The following is a 17,947-nucleotide window of genomic DNA, read 5'->3' as shown; positions in this document are numbered from 1 at the left end:
CAGAGTGAATTGGTAGAGGTTATGATCCACAGTGACTGTTGAGAGGCAGTGACCCAGCTCCAGCTCAGACAGCCACAGTCATGCTCCTCATGTTACAAGGATGGTTCTGACCAGCACACAGACTCGCGAATTTCTGTGTGGGAGGAGCAGCACCGAGGATCTGGCAGACTGTGTCTGGGAACCCTGGTGCCAGGTCACAGTGAGAGAGAAAAGGGATAGCCTGTGCGGTCAAGCAGGACGAGCTACTTGAGTTAGAAGTTACAAGCAAGGGAGAAAGGGGAATGGTAAACATAAAATCACAGCACCCAAATCTGGCACGATGTAGGCAATGGTAACAAAAGCCAACATTTTGGCCGGGCATGGTGGCTCACGCCTGTAATCCCAGCACTTTGGGAGGCTGAGGCAGGCAGATCACCTGAGGTCAGGAGTTCGAGACCAGCCTGGCCAACATGGTGAAACCGCATCTCTACTAAAAATATATACCTGCAATCCCAGCACTTTGGGAGGCCAAGGCAGGCAGATCACCTAAGGTCAGGAGTTCAAGACCAGCTTGACCAATATGGTGAAACCCCATCTCTACAAAAATACAAAAATGAGCCAGGCATGGTGGCAGGCGCCTGTAATCCCAGCTACTCAGGAGGCTGAGGCAGGAGAATTGCTTGAACCCAGGAGGCGGAGGTTGCAAAGAGCCAATAATGTGCCACTGCACTCCAGCCTGAGTGATAGAGTAAGACTCTGTCGCAAAATTACATATATATATAAATAAAAAAGTAAATAAATAAATAAAAGCCAACATTGTGTTCAAAACCCCAGGCATGACTGCGGCTGGCCGACTGAAGGCAGTCGTTCCTTCCACAGGCTCGGCTCCTGCACTGTGACCCGCAGTGGTTCTTCCGTCTGCCTTCATTTGTCTTCATCCCTTTCTTTGACCATGTTCCACTGATGCTCACTGAATGAACAAAAGAAAAGAGACCCCCTACTGCTCATTTGCGGCACAACCCGATTCACTGGCAGTAGATGCTGAGTTGGGCCCCTTGGATACCCCTTTCAGGACCAAGGCACTCAAGCACCTGGCTCCCCACATGACAGTGCTGACACTCACAGCTAAATCCCACCCCAGGAATTGCTCCAGTCTAAGGGAGCTACTGCAAGCCAGGTTACACCCCTTCTGGGGCAGCCTGCATCCAAGGATAGTCACGTGATAGTACCAAAGGCCAGCCCCCTCACCTTGCCTGGACAACTCCAAGAGTTCTCCCAGCTTCTGTTGCTCCCTTTGGGATTAGCTGATAGCTCTCTTGCAATTGCATCACAACTTAGCTTCTCCCTCTGCCCAGGGCTGCTTCCCTCCATCTCTTCCTTCTGGGTGGTGTTCCCAGTAGACCACCTACATCCATCTCCATTTGAGTGTTTCCAGGGAACCCGATCTGGGAGACCACCTAGGGCCCTATTGTTCTGCCTATACCCCAGAAGTTCTAGCTTGTTCTGGAAAAAAATAAAAGCCCCCTGAATACAGTTAATTTTAAAAATCATACTCTTACTCTGCAAGATAATTTTGAAGAAGTGCCTAAGAATAAAGAGAATTGGAAGCATTCCAATTTTATTCTAAGAATCTCTTCCTCTAAATATGCACAAGGGAGTTTTATACTTGCAAATTAAAAATTCGCTGTTAGTGAAGCTTGTTCCGTGTAAATCTGAAATTACCAGCTACACAATCTGGTCTTTGTTGGGTGAAAGTATTTTATTAACTAGCTATTAAAGAGTCACTTAACGATGAACAGTTTTGAACAAAAAGCAAAGTTTGAGAACATCAGCATTTATGAAATGCTTGCAAATGAAGGGGAAACGCCTTCAGAATCAGAAATGAAGTTTTTCATGAAAAATGCAGATCTGCATAGTGACAATGTGATTATTAAAAGAAGAAATGGTCATCTCTAATAAAAATTGATATGTTTAAGTTATGCTGCTACACTTCTTAGAGATCAGATTACCCTTTCCAGAGACTTTTAAAAGTCTTACTCTGGTATCAACCCTAGAGTACCTCAAACCATTCCTGAGACCAGTTGTTCAAATCCTTTTGTGAGAATTGACATTTTGACCTATAGCAAAAGGCATTATAATTCCTCGTGGTTAGAGGGCAAGGGAGAAGAGAGAGGAAAATAGTTGTGTCTAAGTTGTCTGGACACTGGCTTATCCCAGCCCTCACAGGGCCCAGCTGCATGATTGTTCTTTCACTATTTTGATAAGACCACGTATCAATTGCCAGTTCTATATGCAAATTGGAAAACTTGAAAAGACCTCATGTTTTAATTGAAATATTAATATGTTAGTTAAAATATTCAGATAATCCTATCTGAATATTTCAACTAACCTCTTTAAATGGAAAATAGGTTATTTTCTAAATGTCTCACAGGTAGAGAGCTAAAAGCTTTACAAGTCCATGAGATCGTTACAAATTAACATAAATATGAAAAAATCTATTATAAGTGCAAAAAAAGTCATGAGAACTGCTGAATGTTTTGGTTGAATTTCACAATGAATCAGTGTTTCTGTGTGAATTTCCAATTTATTGCAGGGCTAGTGGAGTGAGAAAGAGCAGGATTGTCGTGGTGGATCTCTGTAATTGTACACAAGACCATTTTAGAATAAAATATCTTGTGATTAATAATCTTGCCCGCATTTGATCTTTTCATCAAGAAACTTGGTGAAACAGTTTAATGTTTAAAATATGAACATTCGCAGTTCCTTATTTGGATCCATCTGGAGCCCCTCCATACTGAGATACTGAAAAACAGAAGAAAACAGAACAGTCTGGGATGTTCGTCTTCAGCTCAGGGCTAGTGGAAGAGAAAACACAAAAGCACAGTAGTCCTGCCCAGTGGCTCGCACCTGTAATCCCAGCACTTTGGGAGGCTTGGTCAGGAGGATCACTTGAGGCCAGGAGTTGGCACCCAGCCTGGGCAACACAGCAAGACCCCATCTGTACTAAAAACAAAAAAAGAAGTGCAATAAATACATTCAAATATGAGGTTCTAAAAATTAGTCTCTCATTCATAGGCAAGAAAATGAATCTCTAGGTAAACTTCACACCTTACACAAGTATTAACTCAAAATGGGTCATGGACTTAAACATAAAACTATGAAGCTTTGAGATTAAAACAGAGGAAAAACATCCTCAGAATCTAGAGCTAGGCAAAGAGGTCTTAGACTGGACACCAAAAGCAGGATCCATAAAAGGAAAAATTTATAAATTGGGCCTCATCAAAATCAGAAACAGTTGCTCTGTGAAAGACCCAGTGAAGAGGATGAAAAAAAAGCTATAGATGGGAGAAAATATTTGCAAACTATCTATCTGAAAAGATTAGCATCTAGAATATATACAGAACTCTCAAAAAAAATAGTCTTTCTTTTGAGTTCTCAGTTTTAAATCCAAAATTGTTGTGGACTGCAGTTAAGGAATGCTCTGTGGAAAGCACTTTAACAGAAGACAGTGCTAGTGCCAGGAGGACATTTTCTGCTAACTGATAGCAGTCCTGCAAAGGTGCTTTCAATACCAAAGTAATCGCCTTTGTCTCACAGTTGTGTGGACCTCACATTGGCTTTAGAAACAAAAGTCGCAGTAATAGAGCACTATGCAATCATCCTTACAACTGTTTCCTCTGTTATTTTTCAAGCCACATGTTACACCATTTGGAACGATTTAAAGTGGTATTGACCTGTCATAACATGATCACATGAACATTAATGAGTCTTCTCTAAATTCACTCCAGCCTCAAAATGATTAAACTTAGTGCTAAATTCTTCTGGAAAGACCCTTGGACCTTTACACAGCACAATTCACATTGAAAGCATTTGTTTATCTGCAGTGCCAGCAGACCTAACTCTGACCACAGCTCCTTCTCTCCAATTCCTTGGCCCAAAGAGGTGCTCCAAATTGAACCATTAAGCCAACCACATTCTTAGGTTATTTTAGAACATTTCAAACCAAATTTTGCATGACTTTACAAAAATGGAAAAGTGAATGTCATGCATTTCCAAAGGAAGTTATCAGGAATGAGGGTGCCATCAAGGAAATGTATGTCTGGAGCATCTTCTCTGTCCACTGAAATACAATAAGAGAAGAAGATGGAAAGAAGTGAGAGGTTGGCTTGTGGGTGACAGAGATAATAGAGTCCTTAGCCTAGGGAACAGGGGCCCCATGGTTAAACACCCTGCAGTTGTATGTAAACTTTCATGGGAAGGAACATTCTCTGGGGAAAAGGTGTGTGGACTTTCTTCATGTTTTCAAGAGGTCCCTTTTATAAAAAGCTCAAAAATCACTGCTTAGAGAAAGGATATATTTGGTTACACAGGCAAAGGGCCAATGGAGGCACTGCAGACTCAGGATAGTGATGATCTTAGGCACCAGAGTGGCAGAGGAGGCTTGATGGGGGATATGGAATGGCAGGAGACTCTTTCAGGAGCCTACGCTCATAGCCCAAGTCTGCCCACATCTCCCCATCTCCACAGCAACCACCTGACCAAGAGGCATCATTGCCTCTCACAGCTGCAACTGCACCAGCCTCCCAGCCAATGCCCCCACCTCCTCTCCTGCCATTCTACAGCCTGTTCCCCTGCAGCAGCTAGAGTGACCCCAAACTCTGATCGGCATCTCTGACAGCTCTTGGAACTCAAGAGCTATGCAGTAATTATTTTTGAAGAGAAGAATAAATGCTCAGATGAAGATCTGCCCTTGGGTGAAAGTACTGGATATAAAAAGATGAAATAGATGCAAGAGACATCGCAAAGGATGCAAGAGATACCACAAAGGATGACTTGCCTGGCTGACAGGGTGTGGAAGAAACAGGAGGAGACCAAGGAATTGACGTGAACTCCAGGTGTCTTGAGTGGAACAGAGGGAAGATTGAGAACAGATGGACCAGGGCTGGCTTTAGAGCTATTGAGTCAAACCATTGTCTATGGTTCAACAGCTGGAAGTTCAGGACAAACTCAGGAGAGATAAAGACCAGTGGTGCAGATCAGGACATATCCCTGCACAGGAAAACTCTAGTTGAAGGCGGGGCACGGATGAGTTGTAGGAAAATTCATGTGAATGGAGGCTGGAGAATCTGGATTACAGCCACATATTGAGGCAGGAGGAATAGCTAAAACCAACTGGGGGATGGGAACAGCATGGAAGGCAGGAAGAAATCCAGCACCATGAACTTCCTATATAGTCTTCCAACTGGGAATTTCTGGAAGGATGAAAGGAAGGTTTTCTTTCTGCCTCCTGACTCCCTCTGCCATGAGAAGTGAGAACTGGCTGGGCGCAGTGGCTCACGCCTATAATCCAGCACTTTGGGAGGCCATGACAGAAGGATCACTTGAATCTAGAAGTTTGAGACCAGCCTGGGCAACATAGGGAGACCCCCATCCCTACAAACAAGTTTTATAAAAGTAGCCAGGCATGATGGTGTGTGCCTGTGGTCCCAGCTACTCAGGCAGCTGAAGCGGGAGGATCTCTTGAGCCTGGGAGTCAACGCTGCAGTGAGCTGTGATTGCACCACTGCACTCTAGCCTGGGTAACAGAGGGAGACTCTATCTCAAAAAAAGAAAAAAAAATAGACTCTACCAGCAAGATTTGATGGCGTGATGTCTCACAAGAAGTTCGCCACTCCCAGACATGGGTCCCTCGGCTTCCTGCCTCAGAAGTGCACAGCACGCGTCATGGGAAGGTGAAGAGCTGCCCTAAGGATGACCCTTCCAAGCCGGTCCACCTCCCAGCCTCCCTGGGATACAAGGTTGGCAAGACCCACATCGTGCAAGAAGTCAACAGGCTAGGATCCAACATGAACAAGAAGGAGGTGGTAGAGGCTGTGACCATTGTGGAGACACCGCCATGGTGGCTGTGGGCATTGTGGGCTACGTGGAAACCCCTCAAGCCTCAAGGCCTCCAGACCTTCAAGACCATCTTCTCTAAGCACATCAGCGATGAGTGCAAAAAGCACTTCTCTAAGAACAGGCATAAATCTAAGAAGAAGGCCTTTACCAATTACTGCAAGAAATGGCAGAATAAGGATGGCAAGAAGCAGCTGGAGCAGGACTTCAGCAGCGTGAAGAAGCACTGCCAAGTCATCCACGTCACTGCCCACACCCACATGCACCTGCTTCCTCCACGCCAGAAGAAGGCCCGGCTGATGGAGATCTACGTGAACAGAGGCACCGTGTCCAAGAAGCTGGAATGGGGCCGGGAGAGGCTAGAGCAGCAGGTACCTATGAACCAAGTGTTTGGGCAGGACGAGATGATTGACGTCTTCAAGGTGACCAAGGGCAAAGACTACAAAGGGGTCACGAGTCATTGACACACCAAGAAGCTACCCTGCAAGACCCACTGAGGCTTGTGCAAGGTGGCCTGGATTGGGGCATGGCATACTGCCTGTGTGGCCTTCTCTGTGGCATGTGCTGGGCAGAAAGGGTACCATCACCGCACTGAGATCAACAAGAAGATTGACCTGTAAGATCGGCCAGGGCTACCTTATCAAGGACGACCAACTGATCAAGAACAGTGCCTCCACTGACCATGACCTGCCTGACAAGAGCATCAACTCTCTGGGTGGCTTTGTCCTATATGGTGAAGTGACCAGTGGCTTTGTCATGCTGAAGGAATGTGTGGTGGGAACCAAGAAGCGAGTGCTCACCCTCCACAAGTCTTTGCTGGCTGAGACCAAACGGCGGGCTCTGGAGAAGACTGACCTTAAGTTCATTGACACCACTGCCAAGTTTGGCCATGGCTGCTCCCAGACCATGGAAGAGAAGAAAGTATTCATTGAAAGTATTCGTGAAACCACTCAAGAAAGACCAAATTGCAATAGAAGACGGAGCTTAATGCCAGGAACAGATTTTGCAGCTAGTGGGGTCTCAATAAAATATTTTCCACTGAAAAAAAAATGACGAGTGAAAACTAAGGCTATGATGGAGGCAGTCAGGAGGTTCTTTAAAGAGAGAGAGGATCACAGCGGGGAAATGATGCAGCAGAGGTGAGGAGAAGGCTTGAGAAGAAAGTGTAGTCAGGGCACTCCAGAGAAACAAAACCAATAGGAGAGCGATGTATAAAACAATACATGTGGCCTGTGTGTGTGTGTGTATATATATATCCTCTGTGCCCTTTTATATTTATATAGAGAAAGATTCATTCATTATAAGGTATTGATTCCTTCGGTTAGGGAGCCTGAGAAGTCCCACCATCTGCCATCTGCAAGAGGGGGCCCCGGGAGAGCTGGTGGTAGAGTTCAAAGGCCAGAGAGCTGAGGGCCCGTGGTGCAGACACCAGCCCAAGTCAGAAGACTGGAGAGCTGGAGAGCCAGTAACCAGCTGGCAGCTTGCATGGCCCATGTGAGAAATGTGATTTATTTCTTACTGCTGTACTCATAACCAAGAAGCTCTTTCTGACAAAAATTAACCCAGATACCATCAAAGAAACTTGTGATAAATGTATTTAGGACACAGCTATACGTTTTTAGACTTGCCACCGTAGATTCTCTCCTATCTCTTGTATTTCTTTTGTGGGGGAAAGAGTAGCACTCTGCAGCCCTCAAAGCCATGTGGAATGTTGATTCCCTAGTGCTGACAGAAATGCATGAGCAGAAAAGTAAAACGACGAGCTAAATGCAAGCTCAAAAATAGTGGAGATGCAGCCGGGCACAGTGGCTCACGCCTGTAATCCCAGCACTTTGGGAGGCCGAGGCAGGTGGATCACGAGGTCAAGAGATCGAGACCATCCTAGCCAACATGGTGAAACCCCATCTCTGCTAAATATACAAAAAATTAGCCAGGCGTGGTGGCACACGCCTGTAGTTCCGGCTACTCGGGAGGCTGAGGCAGGAGAATGGCATGAACCCGGGAGGCAGAGCTTGCAGTGAGCCGAGATCGCACTACTGCACTCCAGCCTGGGCAACAGAGCGAAACTCCATCTCAAAAAAAAAAAAAAAAAAAGTGGAGATGCTTGATCTGTTTTTCAAGTTTAGTTGTATAAGCTATCACGTTGTTTGGTGCATATTAATTTTTAAATATAGTGTTCAGCCATTACAGTTTCTGGGTTGGTTTTCACTTCTGAATCTAGAGAAGGGGATTACTATTTCACTCTCAGACCAGTGGGAAATCGTCAGCCTCTTCAAAATCACTGGTCGATCTCTCCCCTACCCCAGGATATGGACCCAGAGGGGAGGAGCAGGTAGTCTGAAAGCCGCTGAGTGATCCCTTTGACATTTGAACTTGTATGTTAACAGATGTATGCCAAAATGTATACCCTCATTTCGAAAAATCTAACGGTTGCAGCCCTATTTGAATTTTTCCACAGCCCTACCAGTGTGAGATGTTAGCCATCCCTCAACAACCTACTTCAGATGCACATATTTGCCAATAGAAACTTTTCAACAAAACCTCCATGTATTTGAATCGCTCTTTAAGCCAGGCAGGAAATTACAGCAGCAGTTAACATTTGGGGAGGGCAAGAAGAAGGCGCACGGTTTATCTCTGACTGCCCTCCTAATTTCACAAAGACAAATACAGAGGATAAGATATTTGATAACAAAGCCTCTTCTGGGAACATTTGCATTGGCATCTCTGCATCTCTCAGTATGTCCTACTGACTCTCAGTAAGAAACTTTAGAAACGTTCTCCATGCAGCATTTATCTGTGTTGTGTAAGGGACAAAGTTCACACAGTAGCCGGAATCTTACAAAAAATGGTCAGTTTCCATAAACCAGCTTTTTAAATATGCACTAGTCCCCCCTTATTCTCAGTTTCACTTTTCGCAGTTCCAGTTACCCACGGTCAAGTGTGACCCATAAGTATTAAATGGAAAATTCCTGAGTTTTGAATTGTGCACCATTCTTCGCAGTGTGAATGAAGTCTTACACCATCCTGTCCCATCCCACCATGGACGTGAATCATCCACTTGTCCAGCATGTTCATGCTGTATACACTACCTGCCTGTTTCTATATAGGAAAAAGTATAGTGTATGTAGTGTTTGGTATGATCCGAGGCTTCAGGTGTGCACTGGTGTCTTGGAATGTATCCTCCTTGGAGAAAGGAGGACTACTATCATCTAAATCAAATCGAGAGGCCTCCATAAGTTTATTTTCACTTAACAACTGCTTTGTGCTGAGTGATTTATAACTGATCGGGCCATGAAGAGAAAGTGAGAAGCCAATGAGAAAGCAACAGTCTGCTCTAAAGGAAGCTTTCTGTGCAGTTGAATGTCTCAGCAGTACCCAGAGACCGGGCAGGTCAAGTCTAAGTGCTACTAACTGTGATATTTGAGGAGCCCCAGAGAAAGCAAGGCCCAGAAAACTGGAGCCATGGAAATGGGTCAGTTTGCAAAAAAGGGAAGAAAGTTGGATGCAACAAACCACAGATCATGGCATGCTGGTGTGGCCAAGCAGAAAAGGCAGATACTACAGTGACTCAACTCTGAGGTCAGTCTGCAGGTGAGAACACACTTCTCCTCTCATCTGTTCATTATTTGTTCAGCCAGCAAGCGTGGAAAGCAATGGAGATGGAAAATGGCGGAGGCATGAATAAACACTCCCCTCCAGAAGCATGAAGTCACTTAGGCGGGCCAAATGTAAGAAATTTACATTTGTTGGGTGCCATGGTCTGAATTTTTGTGTTCCCCCACCTACAAAAAATTCATACATTGAAAGCTAATCACCAATGTGGTGGTGTTAGGAGGTGGGGCCTCTGAGGGTGATTAGGTCCTGAGGGCAGAGCCCTTGTGATTGAGATTAGTGCCTTTGTAAAAGAGACCCCAGAGAGCTGCTTTGCCCCTTCCGCGGAGTGAAGACATGGCTAGAAGGCGCAGTCTCTGAAGCAGAGAGCAGCCCCCACCAGACACAGAATCTGCACCTTGATCTAGGACTTGCCAATTTCCGGAACTGTGAAAAATACATTTCTTTTGTTTATAAGGCACTTAGTGTATATTTTCTTATAGCAGCCTGAGCCGGTCAAGTCATTAGGAATAAACACCTAAAAACCATTCGTATAATTTCAAAGCAGGAGAAATCTGTCTACATGGTATATGCATTAAAAAGATAGGAGGACTTTGTTAACTCCAGGCTCATGGTATACTGGGAATGTCCAGACAGCAGCATAACTGCAGGCCACCTTCACATGCCGCAAAGGCCAAGGAGGTCACTGGCCATGGCTCCACCATGACCATTAAACCAGCACCGTTGCTTGACTGGGAGCCTGGGTAGCTAGAACAGTCCACAGGAGATGGCCAGGAGGGCAAACAATATGGAAATCTCTTTTGAGCAATGGGGATAGGAGTCAGGAAGGCTTCATCTGGAGCAGACTTAGGGCATGAAGAGGGTGCAGACTCCCTGAGGCTCCAGGAACTGGGTGTCAGCTGATGGAAGGACAACTTCAATGAATATGTGGCCTTCAGTCTAGCTGCCTGGAGTGGTTTTAGGAAAAAAATGATTCCCAATGTCCACACACCTTGGAAGAAATTCTCACTTAATTGAGCATAATTGGTCTAGGGACATTGGATTTTTTTTTTCTTTTTTCTTTCTTTCTTTTCTTTTCTTTTTCTTTTTCTTTTTTTTTTTTTTTAACTCTCCATTGGGTTAAGTCAAAAAAGTTGTCTGACAGTGGAGTGGGCCACCCACCCTGTGTAGAGGAAGAGAGCGTCAGAACTCGGGTCATGGCTGGCCTTCCTCACCCCAGGAAGTGGGCCAGAGTGTGCAAGGCCAGCCACAGTGGTGGGATGGGATCTGGAAAGGCGACCCCTGCTTTCTATTGGGGGAAACGTGTGTGTGACAGTTACAGGGAGGCCCTGGACCCGGGAACCACCTAGTAAAAGGCATCGGGGGAAGAGGGGCCGTGGGAGGCACGGCGAGCGAGGATCCGGGAGGCAGGAGGACTCAAGGATCTCAGAGGCAGGCGCCGTGCAGTACTAGTACCTAGTGAGTCCCACCCACCCTTAGTAGCTGCTCAGGAAAGGTTCACAGGTAAACAGGTAGGCTCGTGCACTTTCATTTGTAAAAATCAAGATAAGGCCACAAAGTTAGGAAATGAACAGAAAAGCAAACAAAATGAAGTTCAGCCACACCAACTAAAGAAATATAATTTTTTAAAATACCTTGTTACACCTATTCATCCAGCAAAACTTTTAAGCCATAAATTATGATTCTGCTATAACAGATGGACATCACATATGCCTGCAAACTAGCCTCCTCCCCACCCCTCAACCCCCCATTCCAGCCAGAGTGATGTCCCAAGGGGCCAATTCCTTCACACCAGGCTCCTGGGTAGCTGCCCTGCTCGTAATCCAACACCAAGCTCCCTGAAAAGCACAGCTCTTGGTCCTTTCAAGGGCCGTCCTCTTTCTCTGTCTCTCCATCTCTGTCCCCCTGTCTCTCTTTTCCTCCCTCTTCTCTCCTCTGCCGCTCTCTCTCCCACCACTCCAGCCTCATGTCTGTCTGCCCAGCCCCACGCAGTCCCCATGGCTGCCGAACCTCCTTCAGCCATCCCTGTGAGACACAGCCTCCCCATCTGGGCTTCACACATGCTGTTCCTTCTGCTGGAAACCTTTTGCCACACCTCAGTCTCCTTCCCTGGAGCCCTCCCCTTCACCCTCCTCTTCCTCCCCTTCATCCATCTCTAAGAGCACAGCTTCACCAGTGTAGGGGCTCCCAGAGACCAAACATAGAACAATCTGAGTATCCAAAACAAAAATGGCAATAATAGACAATAACATTGACAAAAAAGTAATAAAGGTGTATGACTCCTTAGTGATACCTGGAAAGAGAGAGGCAGACAGACAGACAGATGATAAATAATATATCTGAGGATAAATATACTAATTAAAGTGATTTTAAATTTCTCTTTCGTTCATGAATTCTCCCTCTTTCCTCCCAGGCCTTGCTTTATCCACAGCTAGTCTTTTTCTTGCTGCTGTTGCAGGCTTTTCTCTAATGCCTGGTTCTCTTGGGAGCCAGGAATGGGGCGTAGCTAACCCAAGCCTTGTGTCGTAGGTGGGACTTTCTTACCAGAGAGCTTTGATTTAGTGTGCACTCTGGAAGGTGGGTGAGCTGTGTCATAGGCATTGGGCCCCATGGTGTTTCTGGGTCCAGGTTCTCTCCCTGGTTCCCCGCTGGCTGCAGCTCCCCCTGCACGGCTTATGGGCTGCGGTTCCAGGCATGCCATGCCCCGCCCTCCCCATGAAGTGAGAGTCCCCTCCCCAGCACCCCGAGCCTCCCCGGAAGCTCTTGTGATCCCGTTTCATGCGTCTTCCCTGCTTCCTGGTGACCTGAGCAAATGCAAAGCTGAAAGACACAGTGGACTCAAAGCAAAATGCAAAGCTGAAATGCAAAGCTGAAAAAAGACACGGCAGATTCACAGGGGGACAGACCACAGATGACAGTCAGCAGGGGCAGGAGGTGTGGCCTCTGAGCGAGCTGGTAACCCATGGTCTCAGGGGGCTGTGGGAAGCCCCTGGGGACACTTGAGCCAGGAGGTGACTTGATCAGAGCTACAGTTGCCTCAGAAAGTAACTGAGGCAACCGAGTGTGCCTTTGCTCAGGGTGTAACCCAGCACTGTCTTGGGAGGGAGAGCCGCTGCCAGCCCTGGGCTGGGGAGGATTCAAGGAAGCCCTGGCTTTCCCAGCCACCTGGGGCACGCGCTGGGGAGAGTCCAATGGCTCCACACCCGGCCTCTTTTATTCCGATGATTGTGTTGTATTCTCATGTGTATCAGGAAACCAGTGTATCCACTATGGTTTCACTTCAGCAATAGAGAGTGCCTCTTTAAAGAACTTAAGTTTAAGTGAGTCTTTAAAGAAACGATGGTTCTGTTGGTCAGGAATTCTCAGATCTGGCAAAAATCACAATGAGGGATGCAGTAAAGTAGCGTGACAGTGGAGACATTTTCATCAACCCCAAGGAGACCCTGCACCCATTAAACAGTCCCTCCCCTTCCCCCCTCTGCCCCACCCCTACCCCTGGCCACCACTAATCTGCTTTCTGCCCGTGAGTTTATCTGTTTTCATATAAACGGGATCATACACTGTGAGGCCTTTTGGGTCTGGCTTCACGCTCTCAGCCTAGGTCTTCATGCTTCCTCCGCTCCGTAGCCCATGTCTGTGTTCGCTCCTTTCTGTGGGTGAGTTCAACATTTCATTTTATGGAAATACCACATTGTATTTACCCATTTATCCGTGGATTGAGCCTATACTTTTCCTATTCTTGTTTCATCCAGGAAATGTCGCACACAGGCCAAGCGGCCAGGCCCCAGGGCTGACAGAGTCCTTCCTGCCTGCTGTGTCTGGTGGGAAAAGCGGGCTGTTCTTAGGAAGTGACAATCCTGCAACAAGGGCAGGAAGGCCATCAGAGAGGATTTCAGGAGGACGGGAGGTCTGCTCAGAGTCTGAATTCATCAGAAAGCGTAGGACAAGAGTGGCCTTCCAAGCGGACAGGACAGCAGGGGAAAGAGCATGGCAGGTGCAGGGAGGGTGGCCTTGTCAGCATCTCTGCAGTGACGGCAGAGGCAGGAGGTGGCAAGGGCAAAGGCCACAGAGGTGGGCGGGGCCACTTCTGGGGGACCACACCTGTGGGGGTCGTGTGTGGTCTGCTGAGGGGCTTGGACTGTGTCCTGTGGGGAACGGTGCCTCCCAGGAGCTCCAAGACAGATGCCTCTGTGGGGCTTCCAAGGGAGGAAATCGTGAGGCCAGGTCTGCTGCAAATCCCTTCCAGCAGGAGAGAAGAGAGTGACCTGCGTTAGCCAACCTTGGAGCAAGGGGCCAGGGCAGTGGGACTGGAGGCGGAAGCAGGAAGACCCCAGGAAAGCCTCCGCGGCGCAACAGTGGGGTTTGGTGATTGCTTGGCCGTGGGGAGAGAGAGGAGAAATACCTCTGGATCTGATGCATGGATACTACACAACCACAAGGGACTGTGGGGGCACCGTGTTCAGGCCACCGCATCCCGGAGCCCAACCCTGGAGCGCAGAAACGGAAGGGCCCATCAGGTGCCCAAGTCAGGGCATGCTCAGGAAGCAGCCCAGGGGAGGCACGCCTGCGCCACCCAACTGCCGCCCCTCCTCCCACTGCATAGAGAGTACTGAGCCTGCTTCGGGAACCCGAGGACAGAATGGAGGCCAGCGTTGTTCCTTTCACCCTCTCTAAGGGTAGCAATAGCCATGATAGTGGTCATCGGAAACCTGACTGTTGAGGCAGCGTCAACGTTATTGCAGAGAAACATCACATGTGGGTTTGCAGGGCCTAGCTCTCACTATTAGGCGCAGGTGAACCCTGGCGGCAGACGGGTGGAGTGGGTGTTGTGCTGGGGCTCAGAGCAGAGCTATGGCCTGGGCTGGCAGCAGGTAGCACCGCAGTCTCCCATCTTGGTGCACAGAGTCAGCAGCAGGAGCCAAGGATGGTGGCCAGGCTCTCTCTGCTGTGGGGGGCCCAGGGTAGGGAGGCTAGCTAGACTCTGGCTCCAGGAAGGAAGCAGGGCCCCAGAGTCAGGCGGCAGCTCCAGGCTCAAGGATGGGGCAGGTAGTGAGAGGAAGGAACAGCCCTGGCGCTAGAACTGGCAAGCAGCGCAGCTCAGCAGAGGACGTGGAGTAGCTCCAAGGGCTGGTTACAAGAACGTGGAGGAGAGAGACAGATGGACTCAGGCTAGGAACTCAGCCTTCAGAGCAAGGAAGGAGTGAGCATGAGAAGACAGGACCAGGCTGGGTGTGGTGGCTCAGGCCTATAATCCCAACACTGTGGGAGGCTGAAGGGGACAGATTGCCTGAGCTTAGGAGTTCAAGACCAGCCTGGGCAACATGGCAAAACCCCACCTCTACAGAAAAATTTAAAAATTAGCCAGGTGTGGTGGTGCACACCTGCAGTCCCAGCTACTGGGGAGGCTGAGGCAGGAGAGGCAGGAGGGTCGCTTAAGCCCCGTCTCCAAAAAAAAATAAAGAAAAGAAAAAAAGTTTTTTAATCAAAAAAGAAGACAGGATCAAACTCGGGGCATGGGGTACCCCAGGGGAGGCCACTGAGAAGGGAAAGCCGGTATCAGCAGGGGATGCTTCGGTGAGCCTGGACCACCCATGCCTGGTCAGTGGACACAGCACTCCATACTTAGACGGGCCAGAGGGTCACTGCCCAGGGGGACCAGAACTGGGCCTGCACAGCATGAACCCTGGTCACGGTTATCACAGCGTCTGCGTCTTTTGCTGCCCGGTCTTGCCTGGGATTAACGAAAATATTCTGCTTTGAACAGGAAGAAGATGAAAAATGGAAAATGTCACCAAGTCTTTTTCTTCCTGCAATGAAGGAAGGATGTAACGCATACAAAGGTCAGTTTAGGAGAGCGTGCATGGTCACCGAGACAGCAGCACGTGCTGGGAACCCCATCACAGGAGGCTGCTGCATGCCACTCACAACCGAGACTTCTGCCTGTCTCTATTTTAAATTTCCTGGCCAAGCGAGGTGGCTTGCGCCTGTAATCCCAGCACTTTGGGAGGCCGAGGCGGGCAGATCATCTGAGGTCAGGAGTTCAAGACCAGCCTGGCCAACATGGTGAAACCCCATCTCTTCAAAAATAAAAAAATTAGCTGGGCATAACAGCGGGAGCCTGTAATCCCAGCTACTCGGGAGGCTGAAGCAGGAGAATCGCTTGAACCCAGGAGGCGGAGCTTGCAGTGAGCCGATATCACGCCATTGTACTCCAGCCTGGGTGACAGAGCGAGACTCTGTCTCAAAAAAAAAAAAAGTCCTTTTGGTGGCCTTAAGCATACAATTGGTTAAAAGGCAAGATGCATATAGGATGAGAAGACAGTCAAGACCTCCATCCTGTTTTTGAACCCCTAAGACGTCAGCTGAATGTCTTCATGCTAGTGGCAGGGAAGAAAGATATTTTTAGATTGCTTAAATTAAGAAAATTGATACTGTATGTATAGTGAAATGTCTTATTCCTATTAGACTAAGACGTGTGCCTCAATTCTGACACACGATTTTTTTGTCAATTGTTCAGCCTGATGAGCATAGCTGTCATCTGGCTGGATCCGCAAGTGTAGGAACTGGTCTTTCAGATATTTGCATTTTAATTTCCTAGAACTATTACCCAACTCCTGTGGTTCTACTGTGCCCTCAGGATAAATCCAAACACAGTGACCTGCCAAGGTGACCTCAGTCATTAGTGCTAGTGTGGAAGTTTCTGAAAGATGCAATCCGGATGTGAAGTGGAATCTTTCCAAATGGCAGTCATTCGTGGCCTCCTTCCCAACCTTGGTCTTCTCTGGATATTATTAACTTAATAGATGTATTTTTAAATTGACTCAGGGCTTTCACCTTAATAATTGCACCTTATCCTAAGCAACAATATGAATGTGGTCATAGGTTTGATATGCTAGTGATATAAGATAAAAATGTCTGTGTGCCACTGAAAATTCTCTTACATACCACTAGTGGCAAGGGCACCCCACTGCATGAGATGCTGAACTAAAGGGGAACCCTGGGGGACACGATGACATTGGCAGGATTTGGCAACTCAATCCATTTTCACTGGGAAGAAAGGAGGTCAAAAGGGAAAGCTAACATTTATTAAGTACCTAAGACATGCAAGCCTTGGAGTTTTTCCATGCCCATCTCATTTAACCTTCACAACTGGGAGAGGTAAATGTTGCTCTCCTCGTGTGGGCAGGTACTGGTAGAAGCCCCGCTGTCATCCAAGCTTAAGAATCCATCAACTCCTTAACCATGCAGAGCAGTCACTATCAGAAACACCTTTTCACTTGCATATTCCTTCAACAAACATTCAGCATCTCCAGGGTGTCAGGTGCAGTGCCAGCCCGGAGATATAAAGGTAACACCTGCCAACAACGAGCTTATATGTTGGGGGTTACAGTGGTGGGATGGGGTGGAGATAGTGGCATAAACTGAGTAGTTTCTGTAAGTTCGGATGACAGTAACAACATCCAGTGGGTCCTGCTGGGAGTTACTGTCATCCACACAGTGGGGCCATGGGCCTGGCTAGGGTCGACTGGCATCAGGTATGTGTCTGCAACAACATCCCATCTAAGACTCTGCTTTGCATATCATCATTTGGCCTTTACAGCCACCCTCACTGGCTTGGTACTGCATGTATCTATAAGATAACTCCCACACCTTCAAACATGCCAGGTAACTTACTAATTTGTTTTCTTCTGAAGAGCACCTTTGTGGAGCCCTCCCTCTCAGCTGCGATCCTTGAGCCTTCCTTGGCCTTTGCTGACTTCTTGCCTCTCCCTCATTTTGGTGGAGCTCATTCTCTAGGATGACCCAAGAAGGGACTCGCAGAGGGGAGTTTTGGCTGCCCTGGGCATCTGAAAGCTGTCCTTCACTCACACTCAGACAGCAGGTGCCCCGGGATGTGGAAAGCAGGGCTGCCTTCTCTTCTGATACAACTATGTAAAGACAACTAGGGCACAGGAAGAAAGGAGCCAGAGAGCAGAAGCCTGCTGTCCCACAGCAGGAAGTCAGGGGCTCATGTCTGAGATGGATAAATCAAGAAGTAGCATATGAGCATGTTATATAGACACTAGGAAAAGAACACAGAAACCACCCGAAAGAGCTTCCACGAAACCAGATCGCTACACAGGCCCCTGCAGCCGCTGCACTTCCTCCAGCAGGCTGGGCACACTTCACCTCCGGCCCTCATGCTTTCTGTTCCTCTGGCTCAGAATGCTTGTCCCTTTGGGCCTCGGTGCCAGTGAGGCCTTCCTTGAGGGCCCTTGTGGAGTGACAGTCCCCCTCTGCCCGTGCCCACCCTTTGCCTGCTATACTTACCACTTGGGTATGAGTGTGTGTTCACGGATGATTCTCACAGTGCAATGCCAAGTCCTTGAGGGCAGGGCCTTCCATTATCCACCTGCTCTGAGAGCAGTGCCTGGCCTATAATGGGCTCAATAAAGTCAAAACGTAATAACTGAATTTGTCC

General features: G+C 47.8%; 1 protein-coding gene and 1 pseudogene across 5 annotated transcripts in view; both read left to right on the top strand.

Annotated features, from left to right (window-relative positions):
- IQCA1 (IQ motif containing with AAA domain 1) overlaps nucleotides 1–17,947 on the top strand; it is a 170,252-nt gene that overhangs the window by 88,160 nt on the left and 64,145 nt on the right. For all 5 annotated transcript variants that reach the window (XM_009238278.3, XM_063713148.1, XM_024243837.3 and 2 more), the window contains exon 9: nucleotides 15,251–15,326. In XM_009238278.3, the coding sequence (XP_009236553.3) occupies nucleotides 15,251–15,326 (76 nt within the window). The remainder of the gene's footprint in view (nucleotides 1–15,250; nucleotides 15,327–17,947) is intronic.
- LOC129058176 (large ribosomal subunit protein uL3-like) lies at nucleotides 785–10,459 on the top strand (annotated as a pseudogene).

This window comes from Pongo abelii, chromosome 11 (genome assembly GCF_028885655.2).
Source record: "Pongo abelii isolate AG06213 chromosome 11, NHGRI_mPonAbe1-v2.0_pri, whole genome shotgun sequence".
In the NCBI taxonomy this organism is placed as follows: Eukaryota; Metazoa; Chordata; class Mammalia; order Primates; family Hominidae; genus Pongo; species Pongo abelii.
The sequence above is the reverse complement of the archived record's forward strand: the minus strand, read 5'-3'. Positions and strand labels throughout refer to the sequence as shown.